This window comes from Salmo trutta, chromosome 6 (genome assembly GCF_901001165.1).
Source record: "Salmo trutta chromosome 6, fSalTru1.1, whole genome shotgun sequence".
In the NCBI taxonomy this organism is placed as follows: domain Eukaryota; kingdom Metazoa; phylum Chordata; class Actinopteri; order Salmoniformes; family Salmonidae; genus Salmo; species Salmo trutta.
Genome location: NC_042962.1, coordinates 16237618 through 16262931, shown reverse-complemented (window position 1 = coordinate 16262931; position 25314 = coordinate 16237618). Strand labels below are relative to the sequence as shown.

General features: G+C 44.0%; 1 protein-coding gene across 1 annotated transcript in view; it reads right to left on the bottom strand.

Moving 5' to 3' along the window:
• LOC115195273 (histone-lysine N-methyltransferase 2C) overlaps nt 1-25314 on the bottom strand; it is a 225697-nt gene that overhangs the window by 153735 nt on the left and 46648 nt on the right. Inside the window, exon 6 of the mRNA XM_029755045.1 lies at nt 12818-13082. Within this exon, the coding sequence (XP_029610905.1) occupies nt 12818-13082 (265 nt within the window). The remainder of the gene's footprint in view (nt 1-12817; nt 13083-25314) is intronic.

The following is a 25314-nucleotide window of genomic DNA, read 5'->3' as shown; positions in this document are numbered from 1 at the left end:
AAGAATACATTTCTATCTAAACATCCTGCATAGTTGCACCCTCCTGAACAGACCCCCAGTTTAGCTGTTCAGTTTTAGTCAGACACTGTCATTGGAGGCCCTATGCTTGATCTACACTTGCTACATGGAATGCTTCTAACTAAGCACATACCCCAGATTTCAGTTTTGGCACTTACTAAAAGTGTTTTAAACATCAACTCACGCGTGCTAACAACAATTGTCAAGTTATTGACAAATTTAATCTCTAACCCCACCCGGTCTAAAAAGAATTGTTGCTTTTCCACATAAAATCTCTCATTCGTTTTCATCATGCCTCGCCACTGAAATTAAGAAGCAAAATGCATATTGGATTCAAAACCCAGGTTGAAATTGAAGCCGACCTCGGTAATGGTAGAGAATTGCTATTATGGTTAAAAAAAATAAAAAAATAAAAAAATGACTGCTTAAATGAAGTGCTCTGGTACAAAACGAGCGAACCTGGCAGTAGCACCTGAATATAGACTGACATTTAAACCGCGGCCCGAGAACGAGAGCTCGTCTTTGAATAATGAAAGCCGTCAGGAGCAGAGAAAGAATGGGGCCTTGAAGTCAAAATGACTCAAGTCAGCACTTTTATGTTGCTCTCTCTCCCTTTCCCTCCCCCTCCCTCTCTTTTTCCCTTTCCCTCCCTCGTTCTAGAAACACTTGGCCGGGGGGGCCAACATGTAACAACCGGCAAACACATTTGTACACCGAGCGTTGGGCAATTACCGCCCGTGCACCAGCGACTTCCTTGAGGCATTGTAAATAAGAAGTTATTCTTAACCGACTTGACTAGTTAAATAAAAGGTTCAATGAAAAAAAAATGAAGAAAAAAAAAATGATGGGAAGGATATTCTGTGGGATGTCGTCGCAGACGGGACCAAGCCCGGCGTGGGACGTCCCAGACAAGAATGTATTACCATAAAAATAGAATGAATAGAACAGACATTCCCATTCAAGTCAATGTTCCATAATTCTATTTCTATGCTCATTACACCCATCAACTCCTCAGAGACTACATAGGGAGTAATGAAAATAAAGTAACCCCTTCAAAATAATGTCACCCCTTCTCTTCAAACCATAATCCTCCGTTGCTTTGTTGAAAATAATAATTAAACACGACTGCTGTAATCGCATTACAGTGTGGTTTGGGGTTTTCTTTCCTAATCCACACCAAGCAGAAATTTAAATATTTAATAAAAAAGGGAGAGTTTCCATCTCGCCATACCGATTGTTTGACCACGCTTTTCTCCCAACAACCCCCGAAAGAGGCATCGTTAAGGCAGAAGGATAGTGGCCAACCCAACCAAACTCTCCCTTCTCTACAAAGAGCCAAAATGGTTACCGTCCAAATGGAGCAAACCTGAGAGGAATTGCAACGGATAGATATCTGGTCCAGTGCCACTGAGAATGGAACAAGGCCTTATGGGAACTGGACCTGACTGGTATCACATAGCAGTTTTCAGACCATTGTGCCAACCCAAACCATACTGGTCTGGAAATGTTATTTCACATTATCCTTTTGGATAGTCAACTCAGTAGTGTGAAAAGGGTAATAGCACCAACCTTTCAAAAACAGAGCGTAGAACAACTGAGAGTTAAACTTAGAAACCTGTCCATTTAACATTTAAATATCAAGCAAAATTATGAAATATCCCATTGCCTATAAAAATGTAGAAGAACGCAACACACATAGTTTAGAAAGAACACACATAGTTTAGAAAGAAGAACCTGGCCTGTGTTGCCCAGCATGTCTGACTTCATGTCAGTCAGACATGAAGTGGACCAGTCTGGTCCACTTCAACAGCAGATAAGGTGATAGCACCTTAAATGCAGGGCTACGGTGTAAGGGGCTGAAAGGTTATCCTGATGTCCTAACGCCTGGGGGTTTCATGGCTCACTGCCAAACGTTGTTACCTCACACTTGAAGGGCAGAATACCACTGGTGGGAGAGCTCTGACTGGGCAACCAACAGCCTCTGCCGAAAAACAATGCTGTTTCTATCACACACATACAGTAGATAGGCCTACACGATGTGTAGATACACACAATCATCTATAGGATAGGCCTACATACGATACTCACACAAAGATACTAGTGTATGGGCTGCCTCTGTCATACACACATACACAGGCTAACGCATTTGTATTTATTTAACCTTTATTTAACTAGGCAAGTCAGTTAAGAACAAATTGTTATTTAAAATGACGGCCTACCCCGGCCAAACCCTAACGACACTGGGCCAATTGTGCGCCTCCCTATGGGACTCCCAATCACGGCCGGTTGTGATACAGCCTGGAATCAAACCAGGGTCTATAGTGACACCTTTAGCACTGAGATGCAGTGCCTTAGACCGCTGTGCCACTAGGGAGCCACATACAGTGCCTTCAGAAAGTATTCACACCCCTTGATTTTTTCCACATTTTGTTGTGTTACAGCCTGAATTTAAAAAAAGAATGTCACTGGCCTACGAACAATACCCCATCATGTCAAAATGGAATTTACATTTTTTACATTTTAAGAGAAAACATGCAAAAACATGCAGCCTGAACTAAAGTAATACTGCAAAAAATGTGGCAAAGCAATTTACTTTTTGTCCTGAATACAAAGTGTTGTACTGGATTTGTCCCAAACAACAGAGTACTACTCTTCATATTTTCAAGCATAGCGGTGGCTGCATCATGTTATGGGTATGCTTGTAATCGTTAAGGTCTGGGGTGTTTTTCAGGAAAAAAAATACCCGGAATGGAGCGAAGCACAGGCAAAATCCAAGAGGAAAACCTTGTTCAGTCTGCTTTCCACCAGACACTGGGGAGATAAATTCAACTTTTAGCAGGACAATAACCTAAAACACAAGGTAAAATCTACAATGTTATACTTGAAAATGTATAGCAAGACCTGAAAATGGTTGTCTAGCAATGATCAACAACCAATTTGACAGGTATATATATATATTTATTTTTTTAAGAATGAATGGGCAAATAGAAAACTAAGAAACCCAGAAACACTCAGATGTAATCGCTGCCAAAGGTGCTTCTACAAAGTATTGACTCAGGGGTGTGATATTTCTGTATTTCATTTTCAATAAATGGTCAATCATTTCTAAAAACATGTTTTCAAATTTGTCATTATGGGTTATTGTATATAGATGGGTGAGAAAAAAAAGTATATATTTAATCCATTTTGAAACAAAATGCGTAATAAGTCAAGGGCTGGGAATACTTTCTGGAGGCGCTGTACACACAGGCTCACTAATATACACAGGAGTGAGAGCTAAATTAGACATTTTTAGCTGATTTAGGATGTAAATGCAATCAGGCAAACCTGATATGGAGGTGAGGATAGCTTGTGTGTGTGGGTAGTGTGTGCGTCACCAGTGTGTGTGAATGGGTATGAATTTCAGAGCTGGGTAAGTTGTATGCCAGGCTGTCGGTGCATCCGAGTGTACATGTGCGAATAAAAGTGTGTGGTGTGTCACAGTGTGTGTTAACCTTCAGAGGTGCAGTCTCCTGAGCTCTGTGACCTTTTCTGCTTTACACCCCAATGAGCCTCACTGTAGTGCCAGGGACAACCTTTAACAGGGCCCCATCTAGAGCTCACACACACACAACCAACAGGTTTTCAAATTCTCTCTCTCTCTCTGCCTCTCTCTGCCTCTCTCTGCCTCTCTCTGCGATATGGCCAAAATATCAGAATATTTGATGGTATTTTATGTTTTTTAAATAATAAAAGTTCTAAACCTGCTTTATGAGTAGTTCATGAACCTAGGGCGGCAACACAAATAAGTGATTTCAATAGGGCTTTCTCCATTCTGATTGTTATGACATGATGGTGCAGAAAGAGACACGGTTACCCTGTTTCTAGCTCCTTATAAGGATTTCGCTGCACCTGCAATAACGTCTGTAAAACCATGTACATGATCAATAAACTTCGATTTGATACTGTTCAATCCAACTTCAAACTAAAATCATTTTCATGAATATCGTTGCACAAACATTCCTATCTAGGCCTACACCAGCACTGGTACCAGGCTGTATTAGCTAGCTACATGTGCGCTAACTCTTAGTACATGAAGCAAGCTAGCTGGCCAACTAACTAGCAATTGGCGGCTAACAATACATTTTAACCGGAACTTGCTACGAAAAGACAAACTAGCAGAGAGTAGTTAGCAGACGGTAAGATACACAAACTAATATTGTAGTTATAGAACGCTTGTAGAAAGCAGCCTCGTTGTCACCAACATCTTTCTGCATTTATCTGACCATGCAGACTGCAGAGTGAATGGCAAGAAAGTGCTTGTCAAATCAAATCGAGTTGTTTTTGTCACGTGCCGAAATGTGAAATGCTTAAGAAAAATAAGTTAACTTTTTACTAAAATAAAATTGAATAGCTGTTCAGGAGTCTAATGACTTGGGGCTAGAAGCTGTTTAGAAGACTTTTGGACCAAGACTTGGCACTCCGGTACCACTTGCCGTGCGGTAGCAGAGAGACAGTGTATGACTAGGGTGGCTGGAGTCTTTGGCCATTTTTAGGGCCTTCCTCTGACACCGCCTGATATAGAGGTCCTGGATGGCAGGAAGCTTGGCCCCAGTGATGTACTGGGCCGTACGCACTACCCTCTGTAGTGCCTTGCGGTCGGAGGCCGAGCAGTTTCCATACCAGGCAGTGATGCAACCAGTCAGGGGATGCTCTCGATGGTGCAGCTGTTGAACTTTTTGAGGCTCTGAGGACCCATGCCAAATCTTTTCAGTCTCCTGAGGGGGAATAGGCGTTGTCGTGCCTAAAATGGACATTACACTCTCTGGAGTTGCGGATCACGTTAAACAAACCAAATATTGAAATAACGTTATAGAAGGTCATGTTAAAAACCCAAATCGGTCCATACATCAATACCAGTATAAAGTAAAATATGGTACAATCGCCCTGTCCTAGCTCAATCCCAAAAACACACACTCCCGAGTGCACACCACCAAATAAGTTATCATAGCTGGGCAAGTACAACATTTCCACTTCCTCAATGAAGTCATTGTATTAGTTCAGAGTTTTATTTTGCCTCAACCAATATCAAGACAGCAAATTACAAGCTAGAATAGTCAATTATCTATAAAGTGGCCTCCCTTGCACATTCACATTACATTGTGTTAATGACAAAGTTCAGCTGAGAGAAAATACAGCAGATACTAGAAGCACGATATGATATTATCACAGTACATAGGTGCCGATACTATATATATTGCAATTCTCACGATTCTAGATGTATTGAGATTAGATACTGAGATTTTATTGCAATTTTATGTTCAAAACATATTGCTAACTATATGTCTGTTGCAGAGAAGCAAGAGAGGGCACGAGAAAACGTTTTGATCACTCAGGGAAATAAAAGTACAGAAAACAAATTGGCTGAGGCGCCACTACAGCCTGGGATTTAATCCTGTGACCGGTAGCCCCATAGGGCAGCGCACAATTGGCCCAGGTCTGTCCGGGTTAGGGGAAGGTTTAGCTGGGGGGGCTTTCCTTGGCTCATCGTGCTCTAGCGACTCCTTGTGGCAGGCCGTGCGTCTGCAAGCTGACTTCAGTAGTCAGTTGAATGGTGTTTTCTCCGAAACATTGACCACGTTTACATGCACCCATATTCTGGGTAGTAGCTTAAGGTCGGAATTCGGAATAATATTGTCATGACGTTGGCCTCTTTGAGTACAGGGAGGACAGTTGACCCCCTCCCCCCCTTTGCACCATCCCCCAACCTACCTTCCCCCACCCAGGCCCTGTGTGAAAGGGTTGTAAAAACTCTAAGAGGAGAATCTCTTGCCACATGGCCCATAGAGAGACACAGGAAATTCTTCCAACTCACAGAATTGGGGAGCCAAGCGACATTTGTGTTCTGGAGAAGGTATGAAAGATTGGTGAAGAATCCAGCTACGAACTGGTCCGCTTGGTACAATTTTGTGATAGTCAGAAGAGACAATATAGCCATATTACCATAAAACTGTTTATATAATAGCCTCAGCGATGAGACTTGCATCCACATGGTTGTATAAAATGTATTTATAAGGATAAAGCTATTTGTAATACCGACAGAATAAGAACAAGTCTTTGATATTAATTAATAGTCTGCCGCTAGAAATTATATCATTGAACGCGAAGACCGACGAAACATCCATTCTATGACGACATTAATGAATGTCGCTCTGAAAGATCCTTTCTAACTAAGAGAGAGAACGCGGACAAAACTCTCCAACAGAACAGAACTCTCCAACAAGGATCCCGAGGACACCCTGAGCGTAAATATATATTGATTGCAATTGTTCCCGAATGAGTGAGCGTTCATGTGCAAAGGATTAGCATATCAATTGTTAATATTAATGAACTCTGTGTGCCACAGCTGACCTTTTATGATCCATTGTTCAACAGGCCGACCTGCCTGTTTAGCCCACAAGGGCACATTCCTCTACCAATTCTTTGTGACGATAATTACTGTTTGTATGTTTTCTGTTAATTACTTAGTGTAGTCAATAAATGATTTTAAGACAATTGATGTATGGATGATTTTAGGAAAGACTGGGTTCGTGCAGATACAACAATTTACGACGTATGGAATGAGACTGGACGCGAGGTAAAATACACCATTTAAACCAGAAGATAATCGGCCTATACTATAATATTATAATATAGGAAAGTTATATTAGGAAAATTATAACTTTGTAATCTGAATATTTTCCTTGGTGCCCCGATCTCCTAGTTAATTACAATTAAACGATGAATCAGTTTAATCGCGTGATAATAATTACAGGGAGTTAATTGATAAACATGTCTTCAGTTTAATGGTACCCCAAAGACACGACAATATTTACATGCACCTTCGATATCCCACTCATGAGAATTCCTAATTTAAGTTCATATGTCTCTGCGTAATTCTGTTACCATGGCATTGCCCTCCTACAGTCAATGTTTTGACTGACTACTTCTGGAATTGCAAAGGAGTATAGAGGCAGCTGTTGAGAAAAGAGGCTAACCTAGCATATCTACTAAGCTAGCTAGATAAACATGGTGCTAAGATATCAGATAGGAGCTAACAGCCAACGTAGCTAGCTAACATTAGCTGGTTATCATTTTGATCATGCACTATTTTTGGCAACAAGCCATCTGACTTGCGCTGTAACATTAGCTATTTGCTGGTGTGCTGATCTAACCAGCCACAATCGTATCCGTAAATTGACAGTCGATAGTTAAGATGATTGTCATAATAAAAGGAAAAGAGGAAGTGTTTTAAAATGTCTAAATAATGGTTGTCAATAGGTTTGGCTACCTAAGAATCGTTTATGGAACAAGAAAGCTATATAAAAGTACGCATGTGTGTGCATTCTCACTTGTCAAACTATGTGCAGATTTGAGTAATTCAGACAGAACATGCATCATCATTTCATATTTTTTCATACCCTAGCTCTTCTTAGATATTATGCACATGTATGGCTTGGTAGCAAATGTCAAAGCCATTGAGCTAGTTCTCATAGTAGCAGTAAACAGCACTAAGTGATATGAACGATGGAGAGAGATGTGAAAGGAAGCAGAGTTACAGCCTCACACTAGCCAATTGTAGCAGTAGGATCAACTTACAACCCGCCAATTTCTTGACAGATCGCAAATCATGGCATTACGTTGGACCTTTTTGCATTGAATATATGCTATTTTATATTCTCAAAGTAATAGCAGTTCCTACAGTATGGCATGTCCTTCCATACAGTGTGACATTTTATTTTATTTCACCTTTATTCAACCAGGTAGGCCAGTTGAGAACAAGTTCTCATTTACAACTGCGATCTGGCCGAGATAAAGCAAAGCAGTGCGACAAAAACAATAAAACAGAGTTACACATAAACAAACTTACAGTCAATAACACAACAGAAAAATCTATGCACAGTGTGCGCAAACGTAGAAGAGTGGGGAGGTAAGGCAATAAATAGGCCATAGAGGCAAAATAATTACAATTTAGCATTAACACTGGAGTGATAGCTGTGCAGATGATGATATGCAAGTTGAGATCCTGGGGTGCAAAAGCAAGAGGATAAATTACAACATGGGGATGAGGTAGTAGGGTGAGCTATTTACAGATTGGCTGTGTACAGGTACAGTGATCGGTAAGCTGCTCTGAAAGCTGATGCTTAAAGTTAGAGAGGGAGACATAAGACTCCAGCGATTTTTGCAATTCGTTCCAGTCATTGACAGCAGAGAACTGGAAGGAAAGGCGGCCAAAGTAAGTGTTGGCTTTGGGGATGACCAGGGAAATATACCTGCTGGAGCGCATGCTACGGGTGGGTGTTGCTATGGTGACCAGTGAGCTGCGATAAGGCGGCGCTTTCCCTAGCAAAGACTTATAGATGACCTGGAGCCAGTGGGTTTGGCGTCAAATATGTAGTGAGGGCCAGCCAACGAGAGCACACAGGTCGCAGTGGTGGGTAGTATATGGGGCTTTGGTGACAAAACGGACGGCACTGTGATAGACTACATACAATTTGCTGAGTACAATTTGCTGAGTAGAGTGTTGGAGGCTATTTTGTAAATGACGTCGCTGAAGTCAAGGATTGGTAGGATAGTCAGTTTTACGAGGGTGTTTGGCAGCATGAGTGAAGGAGGCTTTGTTGCGAAATAGGAAGCCAATTCTAGATTTAATTTTGGATTGGAGATGCTTCATTTGAGTCTGGAAGGAGAGTTTACAGTCTAACCAGACACCAAGGTATTTGTAGTTGTCCACATATTCTAAGTCAGAACCGTCCAGAGTAGTGATGCTGGTCGGGCGGGTGGGTGCGGGAAGCAATCGGTTGAAGAGCATGCATTTAGTTTTACTAGCATTTAAAAGCAGTTGGAGGCCACGGAAGGAGTGTGGTATGGCATTGAAGCTCGTTTTGAGGTTTGTTAACACAGTATCCAAAGAAGGGCCAGATGTATACAGAATGGTGTTGTCTGCGTAGAGGTGGATCAGAAAATCACCAGCAGCAAGAGCGACATCAATGATATATACAGAGAAAAGTGTCGGCCCGAGAATTGAACCCTGTGGCACCCCCATAGATACTGCCAGAGGTCCAGACAACAGGCCCTCCAATTTTACACAGAACTATCTGAGAAGTAGTTAGTGAACCAGGCGAGGCAGTCATTTGAGAAGCCAAGGCTATTGAGTCTGCCGATAAGAATGCGTTGATTGACAGAGTCGAAAACCTTGGCCAGGTCGATGAATACGGCTGCACAGTACTGTCTTTTATCGATGGAGGTTATGATATCGTTTAGGACCTTGAGCGTGGCTGAGGTGCACCCATGACCAGCTCGGAAACAAGATTGCATAGTGGAGAAGGTACGGTGGGATTCGAAATGGTTGGTGATCTGTTTCTTGTCTTGGCTTTCGAAGACTTTAGAAAGGCAGGGCAGAATGGATATAGGTCTATAACAGTTTGAGTCTAGAGTGTCACCCCCTTTGAAGAGGGGGATGACCGCGGCAGCTTTCCAAACTTTGGGGTTCAGACAATATGAAAGAGAGGTTGAACAGGCTAGTAATAGGGGTTGCAACAATTTTGGCTGATAATTTTAGAAAGAGAGGGTCCAGATTGTCTAGCCCAGTTGATTTGTAGGGATCCAGATTTTACAGCTCTTTCAGAACATCAGCTGTCTGGATTTGGGTGAAGGAGAAGCGGGGGGGGGGCTTGGGCAAGTTGCTGCAAGGGGTGCTGAGCTGTTGGCCAGGGTAGGGGTAGCCAGGTGGAAAGCATGGCCAGCGGTAGAAAAATGCTTATTGAAATTTCCGAATAGCGTAGATTTATCGGTGGTGACAGTGTTACCTAGCCTCAGTGCAGTGGGCAGCTGGGAGGAGGTGATCTTATTCTCCATGGACTTTACAGTCTCCAAACACTTTTTGGAATTAGTGTTACAGGATGCAAATTTCTGTTTGAAAAGGCTAGCCTTAGCTTTCATACTGACTGCGTATATTGATTCCTGACTTCCCTGAAAAGTTGCATATCGCGGGGGCTATTCGATGCTAATGCACAACGCCACAGGATGTTTTTGTGCTCGTCAAGGGCAGTCAAGTCTGGGGTGAACCAAGGGCTATATCTGTTCTTAGTTCTACATTTTTTTAATGGGGCATGCTTATTTAAGATGGTGAGGAAAACACTTTTAAAGAGCAACCAGACATCCTCTACTGACGGGATGAGGTCAATATCCTTCCAGGATACTCGGGCCAGGTCGATTAGAAAGGCCTGCTCGCTGAAGTGTTTTAGGGAGCGTTTGACAGTGATTAGGGATGGTCATTTGACCGCTGCCCCATTACGCACGCAGGCAATGAGGCAGTGATCGCTGAGATCCTGATTGAAGACAGCAGAGGTGTATTTAGAGGGCAAGTTGGTCAGGATGATATCTATGAGGGTGCCATTGGTTACGGATTTAGGGTTGTACCTGGTAGCTTCCTTGATAATTTGTGTGAGATTGAGGGCATCTAGCTTAGATTGTAGGACGGCCGGGGTGTTAAACATGTCCCAGTTTAGGTCACCTAACAGTACAAACTCTGAAAATAGATGGGGAGGTGATCAATTCACATATGGTGTCCTGGGCACAACTGGGGGCTGAAGGGGGTCTATAACAAGCGGCAAAGGTCAGAGACTTGTTTCTGGAAAGGTGGATTTTTAAGTGTAGAAGCTCGAATTGTTTGGGCACAGACCTGGATAGTATGACAGAACTCTGCAGGCCAACTCCAACCCCTTTGGCAGTTCTATCTTGTTGGAATATGTTATAGTTAGGGATGGAAATTTCAGAATTTTTGGTGGCCTTCCTAAGCCAGAATTCAGACACGGCTAGGACATCAGGGTTGGCGGAGTGTGCTAAAGCAGTGAATAAAACAAACTTAGGGAGGAGGCTTCTAATGTTAACATGCATGAAACCAAGGCATTTACGGTTACAGAAGTCAACAAATGAGTGCTCCTGGGGAATGGGAGTGGTGCTGGGGGCTGCAGGGCCTGGTTTGGCCTCTACATCACCAGAGGAACATAGGAGGAGTAGGATAAGGTTACAGCTAAAGGCTATAAGAACTAGTCGTCTAGTCCATTCGGGACAGAGAGTAAAAGGAGCAGATTTCTGGCCGCGGAAAAATATATTCAAGGCATAATGTACAGACAAGGGTATGGTAGGATGTGAGTACAGTGGGGGTAAACCTAGGCATTGAGTGACGATGAGAGAGGTTTTGTCTCTAGAGGCACCAGTTAAGCCAGGTGAGGTCACCGCATGTATGGGGGGAGGAACAAAAGGGCTGTCTAAGGCATATTGGGCAGGGCTAAGGGCTCTACAGTGAAATAAGACAATCACTAACCAAAACAGCAATAGACAAGGCATATTGACATTAGGGAGAGGCATGTGTAGCCGAGTGATCATAGAGTCCAGAGAGTAGCAATAGATGAGTCAGGGAAACAATTCAGTAGTCGCTACTACACTAGGCTAGCTGGAGACACGATTCAGACAGCTAGCGGGCCGGGGCTAGCAGATGGGCCTCAGGGGATGTCGCAATGGAAGAGCCTGTTGAAACCACCTCGGATGGTTACGTCAGCAGACCCGTCGTGACGGATCGGTGGGGTTCCGTGTCGGCAGTAAAGGGTCCAGGCCAATTGGCAAAAGAGATATTGTAGCCCAAGAATTGGCCGATAGACCTCTTCGGTGAGCCGGGAGATGGGCCTAGCTCGAAGCTAGCTCCAGGCTAACTGGTGCTTGGTTCGGGACAGAGACGTTAGCCAGGAGTAGCCACTCGGATAGAAGCTAGCTAGCTGCGATGATCCGGTGTAAAGGTTTAGAGCTTGCGGTAGGAATCCAGAGATGTGGTAGAGAAAAAGCAGTCCGATATGCTCTGGGTAGATATCGCGCTGTGCAGACTGGCAGGAATTGACCGGGCTGAGGCTGGCTGATGTCCGAGTTAACGGTGAGGACCACTAGCAGCGGCTAACTGACTACTAGCTAGTAGCTAGTTAACTGGCTAGCTTCTGATGGGGGTTCCTGGTTCTTAAGTATTAAGACAGCAGATCCGTACCACATTGGGTGAGGCGGGTTGCAGGAGAGTATATTCAGTCCATAGATGGAAAGTGAGATTAAAATATATACGAAGAAAACGATAAATACACGGCACAGGACAAGACAAAAAAAACACATTCGACTGCTACGCCATCTTGGATCTATGCCGGAGTGATGCTTCATGCAAATGTTTTTGATCAGTAGGTAAGTCCCAAATAGAAGGCAAACAGATTTTTTGTCATCTGTAGCATCAGACACCACTGACCAGCCAAAACAAGCTCAATAACTCAATGCATGCTACACACTGCTATTGAATATGCAGTAACCTGTATTGTAGGCCTATTCTATCTTAATTTACCCAGTTTATCAAGAGATTTACCATGCAAATAAAATGACCATTATGTTGTTATACAGTTAGATTGGTAAAAGCAAAGTGAATTATTGTTTGATTAAAACATTCATGCATACATGGCTGTCTCTGGTAATTTCAATTTTTTTTAAATCACATTTTCAAATTGAATGATGTTGACCTATAATAAAATCGGCCATTGGCCTTCTTGACCCCCCCCCAAAAAAATCGGTATCGGGCCTAAAAAAATACATATTGGTTGTTCTCTAGTTGTTGCGAATGTACACAAATACTGAGCTCGCAAAGAAACCCGTTGCTGATTTGCTGGTCAAAGAGATCGGAGGCATGTGCACTGACACACACATGGTTGAATCCTAACACCCACACCCCAATGGATTGTCTGTTCCATCTCACCTCTGTGCTCCCTGAGTCTATGGCTTTGTCCACGTAGAGCAGTGAATCCTGGGCCTCGCCGCAACACACCCCCTCAGACCAGGCAGCACAATGCAGGTGGGCACAGCACTGGCCTGTGGGGTCAAACAGGGACTGGACATTGATGTCATCGGGGAGGCCGATCTGACCCAGCTCGTCCCAGAACTTAGGGGCCAGTTCCTCGCTGAAGGGGTCCGTGCTGCCGGGTGCCGAGGAGGAGTGGAGACCACTGTCCGGAGAGCTGACCCTGGGGAGGGAGGGGGGGGTGACAGGTCACGTTCAAGATCAAGTTTATTTTTCACCCACATAGCAGTCAAACCGAAATGGAACAGCATACATGTATGAAAAGGACAGACAAAGGACCTACACTAACACTACTAAACATCAGGTATGGCACCAAAGAACAAAACTGGCTAATAGAAAAAGAACCACGAGAGAGCCTTGTATCCAGTTTATGGGGATAGCTTTGTGGCAGTCCATAGTAGGGATTAAAACCCGGGTAACCGGGATCGTCCCATGACAATGCCACACATGTCCCGATTTTTTTTAAATTAACATTTCCCCCAATGTCGTGCAGCAGCAAATTTAAATATTAGCCATTTTATTTTTGCCAAACAGGTTGACGCATGGAAACCTTTAGCCTAGCGTATTTACGTCACACAAAGTCGCCATAAATTCAAAGCACACGCATAATTGACACTAACCGAACGCACACAAGACCCAAATGCAGCTTAGAGTTCTCATCAGAACTGAACATTCGATCCCAGTCTGACCCAAGCCCTGTGAGCTGAAGCCCGAGCCCAGGCCTGGTCCGACATCACAGAAATTATATGAGCCCGAACCAGCAAAAAAGCAAGATCTCTAGAAAACAGTAGACTACATTGATTTCACTCAACTTTCTGTTGTTTTCCCTGTTAGTTAACACTATCAACGTTTCACTTTACTGTGGCAATTGTGATCGGATCAACGCAATATTAGCCACTTTCAATGAAAAATACTGAAACAAAATGAAATATGCAAGAGATTTTGTTTAAGGCAGAATGCATCGTAGTAGGAATCTATTGCGCACGACTCAGCCCATACAATACACAGACCTGTGTGACATAAACAATTAGAGCTGCAGTAGGCCTAAATGCAAACAGACCATTGCTATATACATATCTGTGCCATTTACTTTGAACTGGACTGCGGTCGTGAGAGGATGCGCTTGTTTTGAGATAAAAGTAAGAGCTGCATGTAGCCACGTGTGCACATTTTGTTCATATTCTTTGCTAGTTAATAAGTTATTAGCCCAGTTATAGATACTTTGTAGTCAGCAATAGGGGGGAGTGATTGCTTCTTACAAGAACACAAAACGTGTACAATTCTAGACCTCTTTGAAAAGTGAGTCAGGTAAAGAGCTTTTGTTTGTCTTAAAGGAGCAGTGTTTGAATAAGCAAAGTAGCCAATAGGCAGAGAGTAGCATGATTTGTCTGATTCTCTATAATCATGGTATGGGAAAAATAACGCATTTTATTTTGTAAAGTGGTTTCCTGCATCAAACGCAAAGACATTCAGACACCTACTTGTCTGATTAACAAACGAATAAACAGGTTAATATCAACCCCTGCATGTTTTTTTCAAAAGTCTCATGGAATGTAGGCCTACATTGAACAGCACAAAATGGCTGCTACTGTAGGCTGAATGACAGAACCACTATTTTCATGTCAATGCATTTTCTCTATTATTTTTGATGGTAGGCCACTCTGGTAGGCCTACATTATGATGAAATAGCCACAGTAGCTTACTTGGCACTGTTACAATCGTAACTTAAAGCGGGTACAGGCTCAGTGTTCACAGTAAACACGCTCTGGAAGTTGCACAGAATTTTCACAACGTTCAAGTTTGTGCTCAGCAGAACTGAAATTTGCTCAGCGCCAAAATAAAGTAGAGGGAACATTGATCAAATATTAGCTGATTAGAATATTTTGCAAGCATGTCATATAAGTGGATTAGGCTCACCGCTCGCGTAGTAGCATGTCCTACTTCCGACCAAAATTGAACGGCTTAGACACCAGACGTACACTATCGTTCAACAGTTTGTGGTAACTTAGAAATGTCCTTGTTTTTGAAAGAAAAGCCATTTTTTGGTCCATTAAAATATCATCAAATTGTTCAGAAATACAGCGTAGACATTGTTAATGTTGTAAATGACTATTGTAGCTGGAAACGGCAGATTTTTTATGGAATATCTACATAGGCGTACAGAGGCCAAATTATCAGCAACCATCACTACCATGTTCCAATGGCACGTTGTGTTAGCTAATCCAAGTTTATTATTTTAAAAAGGCTAATTGATCATTAGAAAACCCTTTTGCAATTATGTTAGCACAGCTGAAAACTGTTGTCCTCATTAAAGAAGCAATAAAACTGGCCTTCTTTAGACTAGTAGAGTATCTGGAGCATCAGCATTTATGGGTTCGAATACAGGCTCAAAATGGCCAGAAACAAAGAAACTTGTCAATCTACTCTTGTTCTGAGAAATGAAGGCTACTCCATGCGACAAATTGTCAAGAAACTGAAGATTTCGTACAACGCTGTGTACGACTCCCTTCACAGAACAGCGCAAACTGGCTCTAACCAGAATAGAAAGAGGAGTGGGAGGCCCCGGTGCACATCTGAGCAAGAGTACAAGTACATTCGTGTCTAGTCTGAGAAACAGACACCTCACAAGTCCTCAACTGGTACCCGCAAAACACCAGTTTCAACGTCAACAGTGAAGAGATCTTCAGTTCCTTGGCAATTTCTCGCATGGAATAGCCTTCATTTCTTAGAACAAGAATAGACTGACGAGTTTCAGAAGAAAGTTATTTTTTTCTGGGCATTTTGAGCCTGTAATCGAACCCACAAATGCTGATGCTCCAGATACTTAACCTGTTGGGGATAGGGGGCAGTATTTGCACGGCCGGATAAAAAACGTACCCGATTTAATCTGGTTACTACTCCTGCCCAGTAACTAGAATATGCATATAATTGTTTGATTTGGATAGAAAACACCCTAAAGTTTCTAAAACTGTTTGAATGGTGTCTGTGAGTATAACAGAACTCATTTGGCAGTCCAAAACCTGAGAAGATTCCAAACAGGAAGCGCTCTCTCTGACCATTTCTTGGCCTTCTTGATCATCTCTAACCAAAACAGGGGATCTCTGGCATAACGTGACATTTTCTAACGCGCCCATAGGCTCTCAGAAGGCGCAAGCCCTGGCTGAAAAACAGTAGCGCATTTGGATAGTGGTCGATATGAGAACAATGAGACTGGGGCGCGTGCACGAGCCGACACCATGTTTTTATTTTTTCGTCTTTGAATGAAAACAGGGTTTCCCGGTCGGAATATTATCGCTTTTTTACGAGAAAAATCGCATAAAAATTGATTTTAAACAGCGTTTGACATACTTCGAAGTACGGTAATGGAATATTTTGAATTTTTTTGTCACGAAACACGTTGGGCGCGTCACCCTTCTTTACCCTTCGGATAGTGTCTTGAACGCACGAACAAAACGCCGCTATTTGGATATAACTATGGATTATTTGGAACCAAACCAACATTTGTTATTGAAGTAGAAGTCCTGGGAGTGCATTCTGACGAAGAACAGCAAAGGTAATCCAATTTTTCTAATAGTAATTCTGAGTTTGGTGAGTACCACACTTGGTGGGTGTCAAAATAGCTAGCCTGTGATGGCCGGGCTATCTACTCAGAATATTGCAAAATGTGCTTTCACCGAAAAGCTATTTTAAAATCGAACATAGCGATTGCATAAAGGAGTTCTGTATCTATAATTCTTAAAATAATTGTTATGTTTTTTGTGAACGTTTATCGTGAGTAATTTAGTAAATTCACCGGAAGTGTTCGGTGGGAATGCTAGTCACATGCTAGTCACATGCTAATGTAAAAAGCTGGTTTTTGATATAAATATGAACTTGATTGAACAAAACATGCATGTATTGTATAACATAATGTCCTAGGAGTGTCATCTGATGAAGATCATCAAAGGTTAGTGCTGCATTTAGCTGTGGTTTTGGTTTTTGTGACATTATATGCTAGCTTGAAAAATGGGTGTCTGATTATTTCTGGCTGGGTACTCTGCTGACAATCTAATGTTTTGCTTTCGTTGTAAAGCCTTTTTGAAATCGGACAGTGTGGTTAGATTAACGAGAGTCTTGTCTTTTAAAATGGTGTAAAATAGTCATATGTTTGAGAAATTGAAGTAATAGCATTTAAGGTATTTAAATATCGAGCCACGGGATTACACTGGCTGTTGAGTAGGCAAGCGTCCCGCCTAGCCCATAGAGGTTAACTAGTCTAAAGGAGGCCAGTTTTATTGCTTCTTACAAAAGTCATGTACAACATTAACAATGTCTACACTGTATTTCTGATCAATTTTATGTTATTTTAAATGGACCATTTTTTTTTGCTTTTCTTTCAAAAACAAGGACATTTCTAAGTGACCCCAAACTTTTGAACGGTAGTGTATGTGGCAGGGTCTCCAGGCAATCACGGACTACAAAGGGAAAACCAGCCACGCCGCGGACACCGACGTCTTGCTTCCGGACAAGCTAAAACACCTTCTTTGCCCGCTTTGAGGTTAACACACTGGCACCTAGGACTGTGGGCTCTACTCCGTGGCCAACGTGAGTAAGACATTTCAGCGTGTTAACCCTTGCACGGCTGCCAGCCCAGACACCATCCCAAGCCACATCCTCAGAGCATACGCAGACCAGCTGGCTGGTCATATTCAATCTCTCCCTATCCCAGTCTGCTGTCCCCACTTGCTTCACGACATCCGCCATTTTTCCTGTAGCCAAGAAGGCGAAAGGTAACTAAACTTAATGACTATCACCCCGTAGCAATCACTTCTGTCATCATGAAGTGCTTTGATAGGCTAGTTAAGGATCATATCACCTCTACCTTATCAGACACCCTAGACCCACTTCAATTTGCTTACCGCCCCAATAGATCCACAGACGATGCAATCGCCATCGCACTGCACACTGCCCTATCCCATCTGGACAAGAGGAATACCGATGTAAGAATGCTGTTCATTGACTACAGCTCAGCATTCAACACCATAGTACCCTCTAAGCTCATCATTAAGCTTAGGGCCCTGTGTCTGAACCACACCCTGTGCAACTTAGCTCTTCAGTTAAGGCCATTCTACTGTCAATATTTGTCTATGGAGATTGCATGGCTGTGTGCTCGATTTTATACATCGGTCAGCAACAGGTGTGGCTGAAATAGCCGAATCCACTAATTTGAAGGGGTGTCCACATAATTTTGTGTGTGTGTGTGTGATGTGATCTATCTATCTATCTATCTATCTATCTATATATAGTGTACCTTGACACTTGCCTACTGCTGAAATGCTCTAATTTATTTGAGGAGCATGATAACGCTTAGAATTTATGAACGGTCTGTTTTGCAATTCACAACAATGTTATTGGCGATCAAAGTTAATCTATCATTACTAACTATATCAGTTTCACTTGCTGTGAAATCTTTACAAAGTGGCACAGCCAAAACCGCAATGTGGCACAGCGACAATCTTGCTTTGGGAAAACCCTAAAATAGTGACCCTATCTTGATTTTAAACACTTAAATAAGAACTTCAGATTTTTGCCTTATTTCCCGGGACTATCGGGATAAATTTTCACTAGTCCCGGTATTGAAACTTGGTAGAATTTTTGGAAAAAAATGTATCCCTAGTTTTAAATCTGGCTTGATATCTGTGGCTGGTTGGGATAGGGGATGGGACATTAACATCTGTTTTAACTGCTTTTATGGACAATGATAATTGCATTACTTTCAGCTCCATTGATCATTAATTCTGGCAGTGCTATGACACTGTATCAAGGACAAGTCATGCTCATTGACATTGTAAATCCCCACCATTCTCTCCCTCGGTAAGAAAGCGTCAGGGTAGAAGTTGCCCTTTGGCTAATGCACAAGAACTGGCTGTTCGAGCCCACACACACAAGCCAGCCTGAAACACAATCTCTCCCTCTCTCATCCCCACCGGATAAAGCCTATTCCAGGATTTGGGGAATGGCAGTCTGGAGTAAGCTCTTTTCTCAGCTCCAGGAAGCAGTAGGGTACTGGGGATGAAAGGCTACTGTATACTCCCCCTGCCACAACATCTGTATAAGCCTTAATAAAAATAACTATATTATACGGTTGTGTTGATTAGGGCGTGCAACGGAAAACATTTTTAAACACTATGCAACAGAAAACGTAGATTGGGGTTTCAGTGAATTTTCTTCCATTTGATGCCTAATGAACACACTCCCATTAAGGTTACTATAGGCTGTGGATGGGGGGGATGAGAGGAGGATGGAGGACGATCAAAAACTGATGGGCTGTGGCTCTGACATGCAACCAAACTATACATCAAAAGCGCCATCTATGAATTTAAGAGTGGTGACATTTCCCTACTACAGTGTTCACCCCAACTCCAGTCCTCAAGTAAATATTGTTGTTGTGGCCTCCGGACAAGCACACCTGATTCTACTTGTCAACTAATCATCAAGCCCTTGACAAGTTGAATCAGGTGTTTTTGTCTGGGGCTACGACAAAAGCGTGTGCTGGTGGGGGGACTGGGGGACCGTCATTGGGGAACACTGCCCTACTAGACCCATACCTCAGCTTTATAGCAAACCGAGATGCAGGGCTGCCGTTGGGCTCAAAAACGAATTACAGATTGTGCCTTAAAGGGAAAGCATTCCAAATGGAGGATTTGGTGGTGAAGGATGCAATGAGGGTTGGACTCATAGGCCCGAGCCAAAAAGCCTAATATGCAATCTCCTATCCCTTTTCCTCCACTTTCTCTCCCTCTCGTGTTCACTCTCATTTTGCTCAGCTGTGGCTCGTACCTCTTTGTCTGAGCACATTCCGTACATAAATGGTATGTTCGGCATGAAAACGCTGCTGCTTTAAAGAGATAAATAACCTTCTGGAGGTATTGGACACATCTTGTAGACAATTTGATCATATGCAGATATTTTGGCCCCAAACATTGGCCTTCTATTTTCACAACCATACATAATTCCATTGGAAATGAGTACGCTTTTTGGAGAGGGATTGATGTGAATGACATATATGCAGCTTATTTGTGTGATATCAACAGCTTTTCCATGTGTTCATTTACCATAAAGAATCCAAGTGTTCAATCAAAAAACTCAAGGCCAAACTGTTCGCTAAAGAATCCAACCATTGAGTATCCATGAGGCTTTTTAAAATGAAGCCGAGTCATATTCATCAGGGCACACCGTAGGAAAACGTTTCAAAACGTTGTGCAACGGACAATAAAAAGGAACATTTCATTCCTTTTCATGCGTAGTGAATGCAACCCCAATTTTTCTGTCTTAACTAAACCAAGCCCATCTCTCACCTTGGTGGTTGATGAACGTGCTGGCTCCGTGTGGAAATAGACTGTGGTCTTACTCTCTCTCCCTTGGACAGATGCCTCTCATTAGACAGAGTAGTGTTTCATTAGGCCTGTGATTACTTTGGGCCTGTCAGTCAAAGTTACTTTCAATTAGATCACCTTAACGAGACCCTAATTAGCAACTACACACACATTCAACACACAGGGAATTAGAATATAGAGAATGAGACGGACCGATGCACGAACCAAAGTATGCACGCATACCTAAACACAGAGGGAAAGAAGGACAAACACAATATATATATACTGCTCAAAAAAATAAAGGGAACACTTAAACAACACATCCTAGATCTGAATGAAAGAAATAAATGTTATTAAATACTTTTTTCTTTACATAGTTGAATGTGCTGACAACAAAATCACACAAAAATAATCAATGGAAATCCAATGTATCATCCCATGGAGGTCTGGATATGGAGTCACACTCAAAATTAAAGTGGAAAACCACACTACAGGCTGATCCAACTTTGACATAATGTCCTTAAAACAAGTCAAAATGAGGCTCAGTAGTGTGTGTGGCCTCCACGTGCCTGTATGACCTCCCTACAACGCCTGGGCATGCTCCTGATGAGGTGGCGGATGGTCTCCTGAGGGATCTCCTCCCAGACCTGGACTAAAGCATCCGCCAACTCCTGGACAGTCTATGGTGCAACGTGGCGTTGGTGGATGGAGCGAGACATGATGTCCCAGATGTGCTCAATTGGATTCAGGTCTGGGAAACGGGCGGGCCAGTCCATAGCATCAATGCCTTCCTCTTGCAGGAACTGCTGACACACTCCAGCCACATGAGGTCTAGCATTGTCTTGCATTAGGAGGAATCCAGGGCCAACCGCACCAGCATATGGTCTCACAAGGGGTCTGAGGATCTCATCTCGGTACCTAATGGCAGTCAGGCAACCTCTGGCGAGCACATGGAGGGCTGTGCGGCCCCCCCAAAGAAATGCCACCCCACACCATGACTGACCCCCCGGTCATGCTGGAGGATGTTGCAGGCAGCAGAACGTTCTCCACGGCGTCTCCAGACTCTGTCACGTCTGTCACGTGCTCAGTGTGAACCTGCTTTCATCTGTGAAGAGCACAGGGCGCCAGTGGCGAATTTGCCAATCTTGGTGTTCTCTGGCAAATGCCAAACGTCCTGCACGGTGTTGGGCTGTAAGCACAACCCCCACCTGTGGATGTCGGGCCCTCATACCACCCTCATGGAGTCTGTTTCTGACCGTTTGAGCAGACACATGCACATTTGTGGCCTGCTGGAGGTCATTTTGCAGGGCTCTGGCAGTGCTCCTCCTGCTCCTCCTTCCACAAAGGCGGAGGTAGCGGTCCTGCTGCTGGGTTGTTGCCCTCCTACGGCCTCCTCCCCGTCTCCTGATGTACTGGCCTGTCTCCTGGTAGCGCCTCCATGCTCTGGACACTACGCTGACAGACACAGCAAACCTTCTTGCCACAGCTCGCATTGATGTGCCATCCTGGATGAGCTGCACTACCTGAGCCTCTTGTGTGGGTTGTAGACTCCGTCTCATGCTACCACTAGAGTGAAAGCACCGCCAGCATTCAAAAGTGACCAAAACATCAGCCAGGAAGCATAGGAACTGAGAAGTGGTCTGTGGTCCCCACCTGCAGAACCACTCCTTTATTGGGGGTGTCTTGCTAATTGCCTATAATTTCCACCTGTTGTCTATTCCATTTGCACAACAGCATGTGACATTTATTGTCAATCAGTGTTGCTTCCTAAGTGGACAGTTTGATTTCACAGAAGTGTGATTGACTTGGAGTTACATTGTGTTGTTTAAGTGTTCCCTTTATTTTTTTGAGCAGTATATATATATATATATATATATATATATATATAATTTTTTTTTTTTAACCTTTATTTAACTAGTCAAGTCAGTTAAGAACCAATTATTAAATACAATGACAGCCTACCCCGGCCAAACCTGGATGACGCTGGGCCAACTGTGCGCCGCCCTATGGGACTCCCAATCACGTCCGGATGTGATACAGCCTGGATTCGAACCAGGGACGGAAGTGACGCCTCTTGCACTGAGATGCAGTGCCTTAGACCGCTACGCCACTCGGGAGCCATATCCACACGTAATCTGTCATGACGTCACGCACCCCCTTACACAACTTTTATTCTTATCAACAGCCAATACAACATGCGGGGAGAGTGACAGTTCATCCATGTCCGGTTAGGATACTTTCTCTACCGTCTCCTCTGATCTCTACAAAGCGGTGATTCATTGTGTTGCTATTCAGGCCAAAACAGAACGGGGTCACTAGGGCTCAGTTCCCGTGAACTGTCCCCAGACCACCTTAAACACTTCTCTCACACAGTCCACCTTAACACTTCTCTCACGCACGCTTGTTATTGTTTTCATTCTTCAGCTCCCTGTCTAGAACTGGCACGGCGCCAGCCCTGGACTGACTGACCAATCATGGGGCTCCAATGAAACAATGCATTTGGGCCGCGTTGTCCCCCTGTCAAGAACCTTCCTTGGTGAGAGCATTACATCACCGGCCCCTCGGGGAGGGAGGAGACACTCGATTGGGTGTCTTCTGACGGGAGGTCTTTGTCAACAGTGGATCACGTGAAGCTGAAAATTACGAGAGAGAGAGAGAGAAGAGAGGAGAGAGGAGAGAGCGGAGAGAAAGAGAGCGCAAAAACAAGCAAGGGAAATAAATAGTGACAGCAAGAAAGAGAGAGAAGAGTGACAGGGAGAGAGAGCGAGAGAAAATAGAGAGCAGAGAGAGCAAGGCGGGAGAAGCTAGTAGGGCCTGCCAGTAAAATTCTCTCTTCCTTCATGGATTTGTATCCTCCACCCCATCCACCCCTCAGTCCCTTCCACCCCTCCAAGTAACTAATCACTGGGGCCATTTCGGCACCACAATAATTGACCCAAATTGAAATGGAGCGCCTGGGTTCATTAGCATGCGTTCACTTATTTGGGTCACGGTACTCCATCTATCTTTCTCCGTCTCTTTCCCTCTCTACCTACATGCCTCAAACAATGCACAATGGGGGAGAACACCAATTTAGTTTGATGGAGAAACTTGGACACAGGAGTTAATCTGTTTCCAGCCAGTTAGAGGCAAAGCCATGGGTCGAATTCATTAGAATACACTGTAGCAAAAGGTTTTGCAATGTAAAGGGGAAAATTTGCATTTCCAATTAGAGAAGTTCAGACAGGCACCAAACAGAAGGAAACGGACAAACATTGAGGGACTAACAAATATAACCCTACACAATATTTCAGAGTAATTATTTCACTTCGTTCGGTTCTTTGGCTTCTCTGGTGTGAGTCTGGGAGAAGTCTACAGTCTATAAACATAACAAGTATGCTTACACATTTATTTACCATTTCCAAGCCACATATTCGATCAGCAACAGGTACAGTAGGCATGTTTACGTGTGAACACATGGTCACAATAAAACAAGGTGGCCGCCTCCACCTAAGTAATGCCTCCACTGCCTCCACCTAAGTAATGCCTCCACCGCCTCAACCTAAGTAATGCCTCCACCGCCTCCACCTAAGCAATGTCTCCACCTAAGTAATGCCTCCACCTAAGTAATGCCTCCACCTAAGTAATGCCTCCACCGCCTCCACCTAAGTAATGCCTTCACCGCCTCCACCTAAGTAATGCCTCCACCGCCTCCACCTAAGTAATGCCTCCACCGTCTCAACCTAAGTAATGCCTCCACCTAAGTAATGCCTCCACCACCTCAACCTAAGTAATGCCTCCACCTAAGTAATGCCTCCACCGCCTCAACCAAAGTAATGCCTCCACCTAAGTAATGCCTCCACCGCCTCCACCTAAGTAATGCCTCCACCGCCTCCACCTAAGTAATGCCTCCACCTAAGCAATGCCTCCACCTAAGTAATGCCTCCACCACCTCCACCTAAGTAATGCCTCCACCTAAGTAATGCCTCCACCTAAGTAATGCCTCCACCTAAGTAATGCCTCCACCGCCTCCACCTAAGTAATGCCTCCACCGCCTCCACCTAAGTAATGCCTCCACCGCCTCCACCTAAGCAATGCCTCCACCTAAGTAATGCCTCCACCTAAGTAATGCCTCCACCACCTCAACCTAAGTAATGCCTCCACCTAAGTAATGCCTCCAAGGCCTCCACCTAAGTAATGCCTCCACCGCCTCAACCTAAGTAATGCCTCCACCGCCTCAACCTAAGTAATGCCTCCACCGCCTCCACCTAAGCAATGCCTCCACCGCCTCCACCTAGGCAATGCCTCCACCTAAGCAATGCCTCCACCTAAGCAATGCCTCCACCTAAGTAATGCCTCCACCTAAGTAATGCCTCCACCTAAGTAATGCCTCCACCGCCTCCACCTAAGTAATGCCTCCACCGCCTCCACCTAAGTAATGCCTCCACCTAAGTAATGCCTCCACCGCCTCCACCTAAGTAATGCCTCCACCTAAGTAATGCCTCCACCTAAGTAATGCCTCCACCGCCTCCACCTAAGTAATGCCTCCACCGCCTCCACCTAAGTAATGCCTCCACCTAAGTAATGCCTCCACCGCCTCCACCTAAGTAATGCCTCCACCGCCTCCACCTAAGTAACGCCTCCACCGCCTCCACCTAAGTAATGCCTCCACCGCCTCCACCTAAGTAATGCCTCCACCGCCTCCACCTAAGTAACGCCTCCACCGCAGCAATGCCTCCACCTAAGTAATGCCTCCACCTAAGTAATGCCTCCACCTAAGTAATGCCTCCACCTAAGTAATGCCTCCACCTAAGTAATGCCTCCACCGCCTCCACCTAAGTAATGCCTCCACCGCCTCCACCTAAGTAATGCCTCCACCTAAGTAATGCCTCCAAGGCCTCCACCTAAGTAATGCCTCCAAGGCCTCCACCTAAGTAATGCCTCCACCGCCTCCACCTAAGTTATGCCTCCACCGCCTCCACCTAAGCAATGCCTCCACCTAAGCAATGCCTCCACCTAAGCAATGCCTCCACCTAAGCAATGCCTCCACCTAAGTAATGC